This window comes from Phaeodactylum tricornutum, chromosome 21, assembly GCF_000150955.2.
Source record: "Phaeodactylum tricornutum CCAP 1055/1 chromosome 21, whole genome shotgun sequence".
Lineage (NCBI taxonomy): Eukaryota > Bacillariophyta > Bacillariophyceae > Surirellales > Neidiaceae > Phaeodactylum > Phaeodactylum tricornutum.
In genome coordinates, this window is record NC_011689.1 from 20,900 (window position 1) to 35,907 (window position 15,008).

A 15,008-nucleotide genomic window follows, 5' to 3' on the forward strand; every position below is an offset into this window, starting at 1 on the left:
CTGTGACTGTGACATAACAGTGACTGAGGCTACGGCGTGAAATGGTGCAGCTGTAACTGTAAAAAAGGTGACTCCTGCCAGGCGGCAGGACGGCTCGAACCTTATCTCTATTGTAGCACCCCTTTCGGTCCAAAATGCATACACAAGTCTTTCGCGTCAACCAATTAGAGTTCACTGAAATTGTCAAACTTCCAAATGCATTCCTTTTTCATTCCATGGAATAGATGTGAATGAGGAAGTTTATCCATCCGTCGCTGTCGTTCCTCTCGCAACGCAGTAACCCTTGTTCCCACCACCCGTACAGTGATAGTGATAGTCGCAGCAGTAACAGTAGCAGGAGAAAAGAGATTCTTCAATCGTTCCATGTCGACGGATGCCGCGGCGGAATTGTTGCTGTCGGGAGCGGCAGTCTTGTTGCTAACGCATTCATCCAGGATCATCCAAAGGTCGACGCGGGGCGCACGTTGGACGTCTCCCTACTCCCCAGCAACAAGCAACGCCACGACCTCCATTGTCTTACTCTGGGTTGCGGCATCCTTACAGCACAACGCACTGGCAATCCAGACCAACGCCGTCTTTGCGTCTTGCCTCCTGGTAGTAGTCGTCGGTCCCGTCGCTCCCACTACCCGAGTATTACGCACACCCGTGACCGACGCAAACTTTCCCACGGCGACAGCCGGCTATGCTCCGACGGCCGTCTCACTGCCCTCCCGGTACCAGTGGTGGGCCCGTACGAGTGTGTCTGTCACGCCCACGGCACTCTGGACCAGTTTGTTCTTTGACACCACGACACGTCCCTGGTACAACCCGATCAGCGCAACGGAACCCGTTGCGCGAGTGTCCGTCGCCTTGCTTTCTGGAGTCGCAACGTGGGTGATGCTCATGGCGTGGCACTATTACCGTTACCGACGAAGGAAACCTCCTGCGCAACTCCACTACAGCGACGCGGGTTCCACTTTTGGGACTCCTTGGAATGTGACGGAACATACCAACAAGCAGAGTATGGAACAACATTGGTACCAATGGACCGTGTACGAAACAATAGTCTGGATGGAAGACGTCGTTCGGCAACAGCAACAGCAAACGAACGATGACTATGAAATTCCTTTCGACGTGGCCACATTCTTGGGACCGGAACAAATTCACGGTTACCAACTGCCCCAATTGACGACTCGGGATTTGACGGTCTTAGGTATTCCGATGGATACCGCCTTGGGCATCACCAAGGCTATTGTACAATTACTACAGCAGCATCCGGGGCCCAACGGTAGCCTTTTCTACGGCAACCAATCCGACTCGACTGTATATCCGACCATTCGTACCACCGACTGGCTCGCACAACACGATGCCGAATACAATTGCGTGAACATCCGTGGCCCCCCAGTCCAAACTTATCCGCAGCCGACGTCGTTGTCAAATTTCTACAGCGCAGCCCCAACACACTACCATCCAAAGGATCAGCCGCAACAACAACAGCAGCAGCAGCAACAACAACGGCCATTGACTCGTGAAACGGCCGACTTGCCCGACGATGCACAAGAACGAGCCCAACGGATGATGCGGGATAGGTATGGTCTAGAATTGCCAGCCTTTCGCACAGCGACGGTCTGCACCGACTCGGGTGGAGACACCGTCTCACCTGGGACGTATCGAAACGACGACTCGCAGACCGTCCCCCCAACCACGGGAGCCGTTCCTCCGGACGGTCCAGTGCCCTCCTCCTCCGCACCCGTCCATCTGACTCAGAGCAATAGCAACGGCCGGGCTCCCCCTTCTCCATCAGCAACGACACTACCGTCCGATTTTGTTGCCAACTTGCCGCCACACATCGCCGACATTCTCCGTCAGAAACCCGATTTGGTCGCACAAGTTTTGCGGTCGCACCGACGGGCCACCCATAGGAACGATGGCGCTCAAGCTGTAGTTCCACAGTCTTTCCACGAGACGTCGCTACCGCTAGACTCTTCTGTCAGGGAAACACACTCGCCGGGCGCGGACAACAATGACGTTGGGGATGTGGAGAGCACGCCCCTGCTGGCGGATACGCCTAGCGCTTGGGGTGCCGACAACAACCAAGAAACCGCCGAGTTGCTACGCAAGCGACGCACTCCTATCTATTACAAATCATTGCACTAATTGTAATATTTTATATTTTGTACCGTTACCGACCGACCGACCGACCGACCGACCGACTGATCATCAATCACGCCAATGGCTGGGACTACCGGTAGCTTACAGCTATAGGCATGAGTCGCCCTTGTCTCACGATCCAGAATCGTAGAGTAGCCACCTATTGGTGGTACACGCAACGGTCGTGACAGTGAGTCGTATTCGTAGACGATCTCGACAACGTATCTTACGTGAACCGTGACGCAGCCGTTTTAGCTACTATGGTAGGCTGTTTCAACGGAAACTTGCTATAGTTAGAATAGCCCTGTGGCACGGAGGTGACATTTCGGATGCCGCTCCCCGACGAAATGGGACTCGACGGGGAACGGATTGTGGAAATCCCAACGCCGGGTTCGGGTGCACTCCCGGAATGCGACCCAGGGTGCGAGTACGACTCCCATCGTTGTTGACAGTGAAAGAAGGAAGCCGTCCCGGAACAGAGAGTGTTCTCCCTACCTATTGCCTACCCAACAGTAACGTGAGTGCAAAGGAACTTACTTACCTACCTACTTTAGCAACTCTCTCTTACTCTGTCTCCCCTTATCGATCGACCTTGTGCGGGACAGGTTTCGTTCCGGACCAAACCTGCTCTTTCGTTACCAATCCACACACACAGGAAGGGGTGTACTTTTGGGTCGAGCAATCTCACCATGGGGGACAATTTACTCGACGATTTACTCGACGACATTTTGATCGATACGGGAGCCGGGACGGAACATGATGATCTACTCGATCACTTGTTGGGGGACGACAAAGACGGGAACGCAGCAATACCAACGTTGCAGGAGACGCTCAATCGTCGTTCCCATCATTCCAGCAATGGAGACAATACGGCCGCGCACGATGACAACGACGACGACATTAACGAAACGGGTCACGACGGTGATAACATCTCCTTGCCGACCGAAACGGAATCCGGCATCGACAGCACACCCGACTCTCCGTTGGAAGACTTGTCGGCATCCACCGAGGAAGAGATCACCTTTGGACCAGACGAGACCATTGTTCCAGCGAACCCTACGTTACGCACGGAACCTTGGAACGCTCCGACACCGCCGTCCACACCGTGGAAGACGACCGATTCAAAGCACCGTCTTCGACGACGCGCCCCCGAAGACGTGACCTTGGCCCAGAGTGACGCCTTTTTGCGGCGTGGACTCCGCAGCGGAAACGACACCACCGTACGTGCCAAGCACCGTGCGCGGAAAATAAAAATTCCAAGAGCAGAACAAACGCGAAAGGTAACCGTCCCACTCACTCCCCACTTTCACGGGCGTTCCGTCGCCCAACCCGTCGGACGTAACGCATCCCGCAACCAGGCTACGTGGGCGCAGAGCTCCCGAGTTTTTAGCGAGGGACTGCGGGACGGGAAAGATAACGTACCTACCGCAGCCAAGGATCACGACCCCAACCACAATCGCCTGACGGTACCCGTCGGCCCCAAATTCCACGGAACACCGCACGAAATCCACAAACCCCCCAAATTTCACGAGGACTTAAGCATGGCCGAAAGTGTGGCTTCGTTTGGTCGTGGACTCCGTCGGAGTACCAAGAACGTTGGCACTTCGCCCCCTAAAGCGAGGCATCGCGGTGTAACGGTTCCCGTGGAGCCCAAGTTTCATTCCACTACGCACTATACCCGAAACCGCCCAAAAAGCGCGGAAGAACAAGAAGCAGAGCTCATGGAGTACTATAAAGCGAACCCTATCAAGGCAAATCCGTTACCGAATTACCTCGCTGCCAGTGGTGGCAACGCTCGTCCACATCACCGATCCAAGCAAGTAGACGCCGCTAGCTATGTCCAGAAGGACGAACTCGACGCACTGGAGTGCCGAAAACAGTTCAAGGCACGACCCATGCCACACTTTTCGGAAGAAGCGTTACTTTCGAAAACCCACGAACGTCGACCGCTGACGCAAACGGAGCCCTTTCGCTTTCGCGTCGCCCGTTTGGACTCGCCCACGCGTAAAACTAACGCAGCACCTACTTCCCCCGAACGCAGTGTCGACGACAATGTCGCGGTGGCATTCAAGGCTCGCCCCGTTCCGAAATCGACCTACGTATCCCCACCACGCAAAACCAAGACCCCGCGGCCTTGTGTTCCCAATTTGACGCCCCAGGTACTCACACATCCACGCTCCTACGATCCGGCAAGGGATGCCTCACGACACATGCAGGCCGACAATCGCGTGCGTCAACAGGCGCAAGCCAAGCAAAGTCGGCAACGGGATCAGCATTGGCAAGATATGCAACATGCCATGCAAAGCGTAAACATGGGAAAGTCTACACCTACAATCAAACCATTTCAACTTGAATCCGTGACCCGTCACGAAGCCTACCAAGCTGAGTTAGCCATCAAGCGAGCACAGGAACAACGGGAACTTTATGAAAGGGCGCAATTCAAAGCCCGACCAGTGGGATTTACAAAGCAAGCGTAGGCATGGGGACCGCAACATGACAACATTCAGAAGGGGACATAGAATCGCCGGGGGTTCAAGGTGACGCACAAGTTATTCGCTGTATGGTACTCTTACATGACTAGGTAGAAGAGTTGACGGTAAATGATAATCGATGCCTTTGAAAACTGTGTGTTTGAAGCGTGTGTTGTTGCTATAAAGGCCCGTCTCAACTGAAAACAGCCGTGGTTATAAGCCTGTCAACTAGGATGTAGTTCTAGTTAGGCATGGGCAAATTTTGTGCCGTGATCTTTTGGTCTCTTGAAGGCTAGCATTGGGCTCTTAGCTTCTGGCGATGTCAATGGAAAATGCTTTCATCCAACACGTATCTTTTCAGGTAAGATACGTGTTTTCATCGTCAGTTACGTCATCGTGCTAAAATCTTGGGAAATTTCATACGAGCTTCGCCGACGAGCAGTTACATTTAGTGTCCTGAGATCGTCTGAGATCAAGTTTTGCATTTGTGCTTGTTTCTACATGCTGAGGAAGTAGAGACCGCGGTTCCTCAAAGTACCCTCCTCAGGCATTGGGAAGCTGTGCGCTTACAAGCGATATTTCTTGGATTGGCATCTCAGGCAAATTCACAGTGTTTAGCTCGAATGGTTTAAAACTTATCACTATTCTTGCGCCAAATAAAACTACTTGGACTGAACGCGTTCTCTGCCCTTTTAGAAGTTTTCTACTTTTCCTCATCCCCTTAAGCGAATTTTCTCGTTACATTATCTGATAAATAGTACCATAAAACAGATACGTTCGGAAGTACCCAAGATCTTACACCGTACAAAATCTTGGCGAAGAGACCCAATGCACGACCGCTTTTTTTGTTCCATCCCACCGGTCATCTAACTGTAAAACGAAATTGTAATTCTTTATATATGTATTGTCCCTAAATACTGTCGCTTTACAAGAAAATTTTGAATTCTATTATTGCAACCTTTCTCTTCCATTTAAAGATTGATGAACTCATCCCCTTTCTACTGTGGCAAGGAAGAAAGCGAATTTCGACTTGGATATGCTGGAAAAGCGCTGGCGACAAATGTTCGTCCGAGAGTGAATATCCAAAACGTGTTATGGCGGACTGTCGTTTCATACTGGATAGCCGTATTCTGAAAAGACGGCAAAACGCGATGCAGTTGCGATCTCACTGTCCGTACAACTATGGAGGACTCGTTAGGCTACTCTCAGTCACCGTTTCGGGAGGCGAGCTTTCCTGTCAAGTTGCACCATATGCTCACATCCGTAGAAGAGGAATGCAATCAGGGGATTGTTTCATGGCAGCCTCACGGCAGGGCCTTTCTTGTTTTCGATATAGAAGCTTTCGTCAATGATGTCCTTCCCAAGTGAGTTCCGACTCGTCACCATACCCGTTAACGTGCTTCGGCCTCCTTTGCCTTCGCACGGCACGATGGCTGAAATGATCAACTAACCCTTCTTCATCAGGTGGTTCCGACAGACCAAGTTCCAGTCGTTCCAGCGACAATTGAACATTTACAACTTTAAGCGAATCTCCGTAGGTGAGTTGCACTTCTTTATTGGGTTCCTGCGGCTCTTCTTGACAAGAGTCGATTGCAAAAACACCGAAGCAATATCTTACCACGTGTTCTGGACCATGATCTACGCTATCGCTACCTTGCTGTCTGACAATGGCAGGCCGTGACAAGGGAAGCTACTACCACGAGTTTTTCCTCCGTGGCCAGCCCCACTTGGCCGCCAACATTCCGCGCATCAAATTAAAAGGTACGAGTAGTCGAAAGCCTCTGATACCTCCAGCGGAGCCCGATTTTTACTCCATGCCCTACCTTGGACCCATACGTGGGCCAGCCGATGTCAGTCGCATCCCGGTAACGGAAAGGATAAGCAGCAATGCTGGCTTACAATATCCAAAACAGTAGCAGCATTCCGGCTCTGTTCGCGTCACAGCCAAATGATTTATCCAGCGTTGCGTTCTCGGCGTCTATGATTGCACCTCCGGCTTATCATCTTTCTTCGTTCGGAACTTCCGAGCTTGAACTCCTTGTAACTTTAAGAAGCATACTGTCCTCCACCCCACCTCCCGCTCCTTCCTCCGCCTACTGGGCCTCACTCCAAACAAATCAAGGATCAGGACTCTCCAACACATGGCAACAAGGTGTACAACACCAAAACGAAGCCTCAGCTCTCCTGCAGCAGCTCCTTTCCTCAAGTCTCTCGTCGCAAGTTCCGCCGGCTAGTTTTGCGCAAAATCAATCATCGCCACAAGACTTTCTCCCAGCCGCTGCATTCGCACAGCAATCGCTGACGCCCGAATATCTAAATGTTGCATTGACGAATACCTTAAATCGCCAGGTAGTCGCCCCAACCAGCCAGGAAATTGCATCGTTCCTACAACGGCAGCGCAACCTTCCAAGATCCGAGCCCGTTCCTTCCGAAACACTAGCGGCTTTGGTTGGACAGTCTTCCTATCAGGCATCTTTACGGCAACCACAAGCGTTCTTCAGTACTGGGCAACAATTTCGGTTGGGAGACCGTAATGCCGAAGGCCATTTTACCACCGATTCGGCGGCCACTGCGCAGCTGGGCAGCAACGACAACAGCAGCAGCGGTAACGTGAATAGGGGATCAAGCGACTTGCCTGACCTGGCTCGTCTCTTGGTGGCCACAACGACACCTCCACCTTCCATGGATGCGGTGGCCCAAGTCTTGTTGTCGGGCCTTGCATCAGCACCGGCAACAGAAGTGCTCTCGAATCGCAAGAAAGCTCCGGAAGCCGCGCCAACGGTTCAGCCCCAGCAACCGAGCAGAAGTAGCTAACGCGATTGTTGAACGTGTCCGGGACGGATCACACGCATACCGGGCTTTTTCGTCCGTCTAAGAAAGTGTGACGAGGGGGTGACGAGTAGAGGAAGCTGACTTGCAGCAACGCGACCACGGAACCGCAACTTGTAAGCCTTGGGCAACCAACGGGGAAACATAATCCGCCAAAGTTACGTCTAGATAATCCACTTAACGTAACGAATACATGCAATACGGCGAACGTAGCTTGAGCAATTCTCACGTTGTACACGTTACGCTTTTTGTGCGCGGTCGGCCGAACCGAACATCTCCCATCCGAGAACGGATAGTCTTTTTGACAGAGAGAAACATCTATTGTCGGAACTGTAACTCCAATGCTTATTTCCGACGGATAGCGTTACGGACGTACAGTGACTTCTGCCTTCTGTTTCCTACCCTCTGTGTTTCCCTACTTTCCGGTTTCACTTCCAGACCTCTACGATTGGTGGAAAAATCGATTCGTTTCTAGAGGGGGACTCCCACACGAACGGAGTTGCGTGAGGTCCGTTTTCTGCCGTTGCGGCGTTTTCTTTGTCTTCCACGTATACATGTTGAGAGAGCGGATTCCTTTCCGTCATCGCTTTGTCGACAGTATGGTGGAACAGTACAGCTCCTTCGTACCAATTATAAGATGTGGTGATTACCCAGCCGACGTTTCCCAAACAGATACGAGTCGGGACAGAAAGGTAAAGTTTCGTTTATGATCCTTGCTCCTGTTTTGCATTTTCACAAGAACTTGTCGTTTCTTGGGATACACAATCGTGTAGTATAAATCGAGAAGGTACCAAATCTGTTGAACTCTCCTTCTTTACTTAGGAAAAGAGAATGATTGGGAGTCGCATATCCCAAAAAAGTAACAGAAAGGACGGAGATCCGTTTTACGATGGACTTTGAAAAGCCAATCATATGGCGTTTTCAATACCACACAAAATTCGTTTCTCTTTGAAGTTGAAGCCATAGCACGTTGACACTCCGCACACGCCATGGCTGAAGGCTGCAGCTGGCGAGTCAGGCCACGGCAGCGTTCTCGCCACCGCTGGGTTCCGTGTGTACTGTTGCCACGTAGACGGAGGAAGTTCCCCGTTCTTTTTCTGGTAGAGCACACATACGCACACCCCGAAACTTGCGCGCAGATTAGTAACACAAATTCCCGAGATTGTCCTTCTTCCGTTGTGTCCTTTTTTCGTACAAGACACCATGACTGCTCAACTCGCTCAGCCTATCTCGTCCCGTCTTTCCGTAACGGAGACTGCGACAGATCCCGTTGTAACAGCAGCGGAAGCTGAAGCTACTGTTGCAGCATCGCATTCGGAACGACGATGGTCCGAAGACTCGACGTCGTCTTCCAGTAGTTCTTCCTCTCTTCAACCCGCGTTGAAAAGCTGCTTGTCCAGCACCAATCTTTCCTCCCTCGCGCCTTTAAAAATGAAGCGCAACGTATCTTTCCACGCCATTGAAATCCGTACTTACGTGCCGGATTCGGCGAGTACTACGGGACGCAAGAGTCCGTTGCCAACGGAACCCGATCGACGTCTTTCGATCGACGATTACGAAGCCGGAGTGCGACCCGGAGTCTCTCTTCCGCAGTCATCCTCACGAGGGCAGCAACGAGCCACGATTGTCAACAAAAACAACAATAACGCTACACCGGCGTGGTTGGAAAAGGCCGGGCGCCGATTCAAAAAGCTGCTGGGCGGAGGACGCAAGCCCCGCAACAAGGCTTCCAAGAAGGAGAACACTCCCCCTTCTGTATCACAACCCCAGCGCTACGATGTCTCCAAACGTCCCGTGCTGGAGGATTGCACAACCTCCAGTCTTCGCAAAGTCCAGTCGTTAACGGATCTGGATCAGCTCGAGTGGGAGTCGGATTCCTCTACCTCGGACGAAGAATCCGGAGACAACAGTACCGGGAGCAACACCGCTAGCAACTCTTCCACTACTTCTATCGAGTCTCCCCCCTCGTCACCGCTATCTTCGGCGACACGCGCCAAGTCACGCTTTGGAACGAATGAAGAGCGTTCGAAAGGACTAGCCGCCACTACTCCGAGTACCGTAAGCAGTGCCACTGCTCCTCTCAACCATTCTTTGCCACGTGTTTCGAGCGCTTCTTGCAACGACCTGACCAGCCTCGTCTCACAACATCAGTACCCATCTACAATTTTGGAAGAATTCCCGAGCTCCAACAGCCTCGCTTCGCTAGTGGAAACCAAGACGCCAATTTCTCCGGCCAAGGTGGAGTCCCAGTCTCTTTTGCAAAATGAATCGCCGGTCACGAGCATGTCGAATTTAGTCTCTCCGGCCAATGATCCTGCCTGGGCTTTGAATTTCACCAACGACGATAGTGATTCACAATCAGAAGATTCGGCCCTTTGCTTTTAAATTGCGATAATCGCAGTGTACAAAACTATACTATAGTGTATTCTTGGACTACTTTATACGTATACGCATTGTTATCCAAAGAGGCGAATGGTTATAACAGACTGATGAACAATTACCGTTAGACAGTAAGATTTGAGAGAATGAGCTTACGTTGCGAGGGAATGACTGACTGACTGACTGAATACAGTGAAAAAGGGAAGGTACCATCGAAGCTCTGGTTCCAGCATAGCCCTACCAATCCTGATGGTGCGAAGTCTACGAGACTCTTGCTTCACAGTCAGGCATATTACCTATTTCCTACGGACTGCCGTCGGTTTCTCGTCACGCTGCAATGATTCCGGAATCGGAGCCGGACTGACTGTAAGGAGGGACTCACTTTGGTTGGTGTGTAAGCGCGTCCCTACTGCCATCCGAATCCAGACCGCAGTCGGGTGGTGGACATGCGTACGTGCTCGGGAACTTCGAAAGCACATCCGACCGTTATGGATCGAAACATTTCTGGAAAGGATGTTTCGACATTTTTAGCATGGTCGTAGAGCGCTCTTGCGCGCTCCGAAAGGATGTGAGCATCTGGTTGGGACCATCAACTTCAACATCTTGATGGCGGGTCAGCGTTGAGATCTGACAAATATGAATCTAAGAAAACCGATCGTTTCCGAAACCAAATCCACTATATTTAAGAACACAGTTGGGAATTTGTTCCAGTTTACCTAGTGAAACAAGCAACCATATTGCAATTCCTCTGTCGTTTCCGGAAGCCGTTAGGCATGGTTCAGTGATTCCATGTTTCTATAGACCTTCTCCGCGTCCGGCGACGACTTCGCTTTCGGAGGGTCATACTGACGTGTGGAGCAATCGCGACTTCGGCGGAAGCGAAGCTAAGTGTGGTCCACGGAATAGGACCGACCCGCTGGTTGCGTTCGGGCAATACGAATCAATTCTCGCGCCGGCCCGCTACGGATGTTCCCATCCGACCTTGCGGCAACGCCGATTTCCACTGTGCGTTGCAGTACTTCGCCAACGAGGTCTTTTCCCCAGAAGATCAGATGAGAACAACTTTACCGACTGACACGGCTGCCGCTCTGCACCTATTTCGTACTGTTTCGCACCGCCGGAGTATTGGGGTCCCTTCCACTCCCACACTCCGTGCGCAAAGTCTCCTCTTCCTCCTCCTTCACCAACCACCATCTCTCACCATCTCTCTCTCTCTACTGGAAGTATGGGTGGCAAGAACAATGCCAGTCGCAACGTCGACTACGCGATTCATGAGTCCACTTTCCCCGTCAAGCTTCATTATCTTCTGAGCGAGACGGAGGACAACGGGAGCGATCATATCATCTCGTGGCAGCCCCACGGACGGGCCTTTCTAGTACACGACCACGGGGCCTTTGTGGATCACGTCCTTCCCAAGTAAGTCACTTCTCAACGCGTAACAGTATTGGGTATGCGTCACACGGTGGATGCCTTTGCCTATGATTGGGACACGGAGGAACCCGTGTATCCTTTTATGTATTACACCTTGCGTTGTACTGTGTGTTGTTGTTGTTGTTGCTTGGCATTGCTTGGCATTGGATCTTTCTCTACTCACCCGTTGTTCAAAAGCTGGTTCAAGCAATCCAAGTTCCCTTCGTTTCAGAGACAGCTCAACTTGTACGGCTTCAAGCGCTTTACGGCGGGTAAGTGGCGCGTATTGTGTATGTAGAGAGAGCTACGGGACAATATTACTATGTGAGACCACTTCTCACGTGATTCATTATTCGTTCGTTGAATCGTTCTTCGGGACCCGCACAGGCCGCGACAAAGGAGCCTATTATCACGAAATCTTCCTCCGTGGCCGACCCCATCTTGCGCACCGCATTCCTCGCGTTAAAGTCAAGGGCAGCGGGGTGCGCAAGCCGGGAGCGCCCGAGTCGGAACCCAACCTTTACCTCCGACCCTTTTTGCTCACTTCGGACTTTAACGGTGACGCCACGGCCGAGGAAGAATTGCACACCGTCTCCAAGAAACCCCACACCGTGATCCCGGACGGTCCCAGCAGCCAGAGTGGACCGGACGTGGCCCGGATCGCCGGTAGAGCCCTGCCGGTTGGCTCCGTGGCGGCGCTGTACGCCAACGCTCCGCCACCGAGACCTCCTTTTCCGGGTCGCCCGTCGTTGCATCACTTTCTGGCAGCGCAACACTGGTCCGGTCCTCCACGCGGGTTCGGTGTCCCGATGCACAACCCTACCATGAGAAGATTCGACCCCACCGCTTTATCTCCGCACCAATTGATGTCCCTACAAACCGCACTGGAGGAAGACAATATTCGACAGCGAGAAGCCCTCCTGACTTCGTACGCCACCTTCCCCGGACGGAGCTCGGAGCCGGTGGCGCCATCCGCTAGTACCCTCCAGAAGTTGTCCAAGAAATTCGCGGCGACGTCCGCGTCGACCGCCGCCCAAGATGTAGCCACACTGCTCCAATTGGCTGCGTCCCTCGGATACCGCTAGTCGCGACGACGCTGGGAGGTATCGGGGGCCCTCCACGGCGCTTTGTGAAAAAGCCAGTCTAGGACACCCCCGAACCGGACACAGATGTTTCCTGGAGAATTCTCAGGTTTGTTCCTGCGTAAAATATAGTTTCTACCTTTGCATGGCTTTATACTGTTTAAACCCTCGCCAGCGTGCGGCGGGTACTAGACTAATTTCATGATTCGACAGCCACAGGTATAGCTCTGGTTGTTGTGATGCACTCACGACACTTTCGACAATACCTTTACATTAGCAAGCAGACAGGGAACACGAGCACTCTAGAGTACACATGCGAAACTGGTAGGTAGATCTTGTAAGTTCATAAAGACTTCGTGTCATGCACAAGCCTTGCAATCCTATATACGCGCATGATCGATTCACGACTCATCGAACGATTCGATCCGAGAATTGGCCGTGCCCAAACGGAGCAATGCAAAATGATAGTTTTTACCAGTGTTTACTGTTAATCCGCTACCGGTCCTGTTTCGTATCCATGAACTAACAGTAAACAGAAACAACCTCGCTGACTGTGAGTGGGAACGAAATGAGCGTTTATTTTTTTGGAGATACATGACGTGTGCACTCCTGGAATTCTTGCGTTGCTAATGTTAAGTTTCTCGAATTTATTTGGGTGCAAGAGTTCAACCCACGAAGTCATATCGGTGTTGGAAATCCATATATCTGAATATTTGCTTCTTGGGTCCTATGTCCAAAAGAGGACACCCTTCTACTGAGGACATTTGTAATCGCAAAATTTCGTCGAGACTTTCCAATCTGCTGTGCCAAATAGATTTGGGGGAGCTCCACCATTGATATCATTGAGGAAACCTCACAGGCTGCAGAAAGTTCTCTTCCTTCCTACACCTCCCTTCATCTCAGCAGTCGAGGCAACATCTGAAAGAGACTGAGACTGCTTTCGAGACCAAGACTATCAGCGGCAGCTGACTGTGAAGCATTTTTTTTGCCTTCATATATGCTTGCACTGAACCAGACTCAAATGAGTGATGCGGACGGCGCCGAGCGAGGGTATCGCGACTACGCTGGAGAGGAAGATGATGCGACCGAGCTCGGCGTCAAGCAAACGCAAACCCACGCTCCAAAGATGCTTCGTAGCGAACATCATTTTCCAGTACGTCTACATGCTCTTTTGAATGAGCTAGAAAACGACAACTTGGATCGAATCTTGCGTTGGCAGCCCCATGGACGATGCTTTGTTGTATGCGATCAACGGCTTTTCGCGACTCATGTGCTCCCCTAGTAAGTCGACAGGGTGATTGGATGCGGAGACGTCTGTATCCAATCTCATCAACTGATAATACTTCCTTCAGTTGGTTTCGCCAGACCAAATTTTCATCGTTTCAGAGGCAGCTCAACCTATACGGCTTCAAAAGAATAACGGCGGGTAAGCGTAAAACGATAACTTTTGGTTTGCATATTTTCAGTGAGCGATCCTTTCTGACATTCATCTGCTTCTTTTACTGAAACCTTTTTGAACAGGTCGTGACAAAGGCGGCTACTACCATGAGCTCTTCCTTCGAACAAAGCCTTTCTTAGCGCACCATATCCTCCGCACGGAGAAAAAGGGACAAGGGTACCGCAAGCCAAGTTCACCCAACACGGAACCCAACCTTTACCTACAGACTTTTTTGCCCACTACAAAAGGGAGTAACGTTGCCGAGAGAAAAAATGCATCTCCCCTCCGGGAAAGCAATCCAGCACTAGGCAATAGAGAGAACCGTACCCAAGCTTTGTCCAGTCAGTCAAGAATCCATCCTAGTGGATTGCTGAGGCCAGCTTTCCCAAACACAACTTGGCGTCAAAACCCTAGATTCTTTCAAAATTACGAATCATTCGAAGTTGTTGAAAATACGCACCTTCTTGCGCCTCCTTCCGTTAGGAGTTTGTTGACGAATACGATGAGGTGTCCTGAAATCTCGATGGCGCGAGTGCTTCCCAATACAACTATCGAAGCGCTGGTGTTGCAGCAGCAGCAACGACAGGCGGACCAAATTACACAGACCCGGCTCCTGATGCGAGAGCAGCAACTTGCTGTAACCCTTATTTTAGCTCACCAGCAAGATGTAGAACGAGACACCTTGTTTGAAGGTGCTTATGCTCGAGGAGATCATAACTTGCCACATGTCTCCGAAATCGATTCTCTTCGACTGGCTTTACACCTGCCCTTTCCAAGCTTATCACTCCAGGGACCATTTGGTCACTGAAACAGTGATATAGGACCCCTTTTCCTCTGTCTCCTACGTTGCCATTTCCCCAATGGAAGGCAAAGACAATGATTGCAATGACCGAGAATCAATGTTTTCTCTTCTCGTATTTGAGTGGGCCGTCACCTTGCTAGAGATAACAAACTACCTCGGGAGCGACAAACTATCAATTGAGAGGATTACGGTTGGCTACAGTGGCAATCGTAAGAACATAATAGATTTGCCTCCCGGCTGGGTTGGTCACAAAAGAACGAGTTCCCTTTTTTGTAAGCTAGTCTAATATGCAAATGTAATCCATGAAAGGGCGAAACTGGCTTTTGTTAGTTTCCGATCAAGGAGATTAGCCAATGTGGAGGAATATTCTATTGTGCGTATTAGATTTCGCAATAGCTGCTCACAGATCTGGGAAAGCTTTGTTGACGACTCGGGACGATGCGTCCAGTAAGTCGCGGAAAGAGTGC

At 51.2% G+C, this 15,008-nt stretch overlaps 5 protein-coding genes across 5 annotated transcripts; all 5 read left to right on the forward strand.

Moving 5' to 3' along the window:
- Positions 1-363: 363 nt before the first annotated feature.
- On the forward strand, positions 364-4,749 carry PHATRDRAFT_49135 (predicted protein; the record flags this gene model as incomplete). The annotated part of the gene is made up of 3 exons (XM_002183757.1): positions 364-2,087; positions 2,377-2,647; positions 2,685-4,749. 3 exons carry the CDS (start codon positions 364-366, stop codon positions 4,605-4,607), a joined length of 3,918 nt encoding a protein of 1,305 aa, XP_002183793.1. The 3' UTR covers positions 4,608-4,749.
- Positions 4,750-5,783: 1,034 nt separating this feature from the next.
- Positions 5,784-7,415, forward strand: PHATRDRAFT_49136 (predicted protein; the record flags this gene model as incomplete). The annotated part of the gene is made up of 4 exons (XM_002183758.1): positions 5,784-5,965; positions 6,066-6,139; positions 6,276-6,451; positions 6,546-7,415. 4 exons carry the CDS (start codon positions 5,784-5,786, stop codon positions 7,413-7,415), a joined length of 1,302 nt encoding a protein of 433 aa, XP_002183794.1.
- A 1,136-nt stretch (positions 7,416-8,551) lies between these two features.
- Positions 8,552-9,870, forward strand: PHATRDRAFT_55004 (glucoamylase). Its single transcript, XM_002183759.1, has one exon. The coding sequence runs from the start codon at positions 8,634-8,636 to the stop codon at positions 9,813-9,815; it is 1,182 nt and encodes a 393-aa protein (XP_002183795.1). The 5' UTR covers positions 8,552-8,633; the 3' UTR covers positions 9,816-9,870.
- Positions 9,871-11,034: 1,164 nt separating this feature from the next.
- Positions 11,035-12,304, forward strand: PHATRDRAFT_39785 (predicted protein; the record flags this gene model as incomplete). Its single annotated transcript, XM_002183760.1, has 3 exons — positions 11,035-11,225; positions 11,418-11,491; positions 11,607-12,304. 3 exons carry the CDS (start codon positions 11,035-11,037, stop codon positions 12,302-12,304), a joined length of 963 nt encoding a protein of 320 aa, XP_002183796.1.
- Positions 12,305-13,322: 1,018 nt separating this feature from the next.
- On the forward strand, positions 13,323-14,547 carry PHATRDRAFT_39786 (predicted protein; the record flags this gene model as incomplete). The annotated part of the gene is made up of 3 exons (XM_002183761.1): positions 13,323-13,582; positions 13,654-13,727; positions 13,823-14,547. The coding sequence occupies 3 exons, from the start codon at positions 13,323-13,325 to the stop codon at positions 14,545-14,547; spliced, it is 1,059 nt and encodes a 352-aa protein (XP_002183797.1).
- Positions 14,548-15,008: the final 461 nt, after the last annotated feature.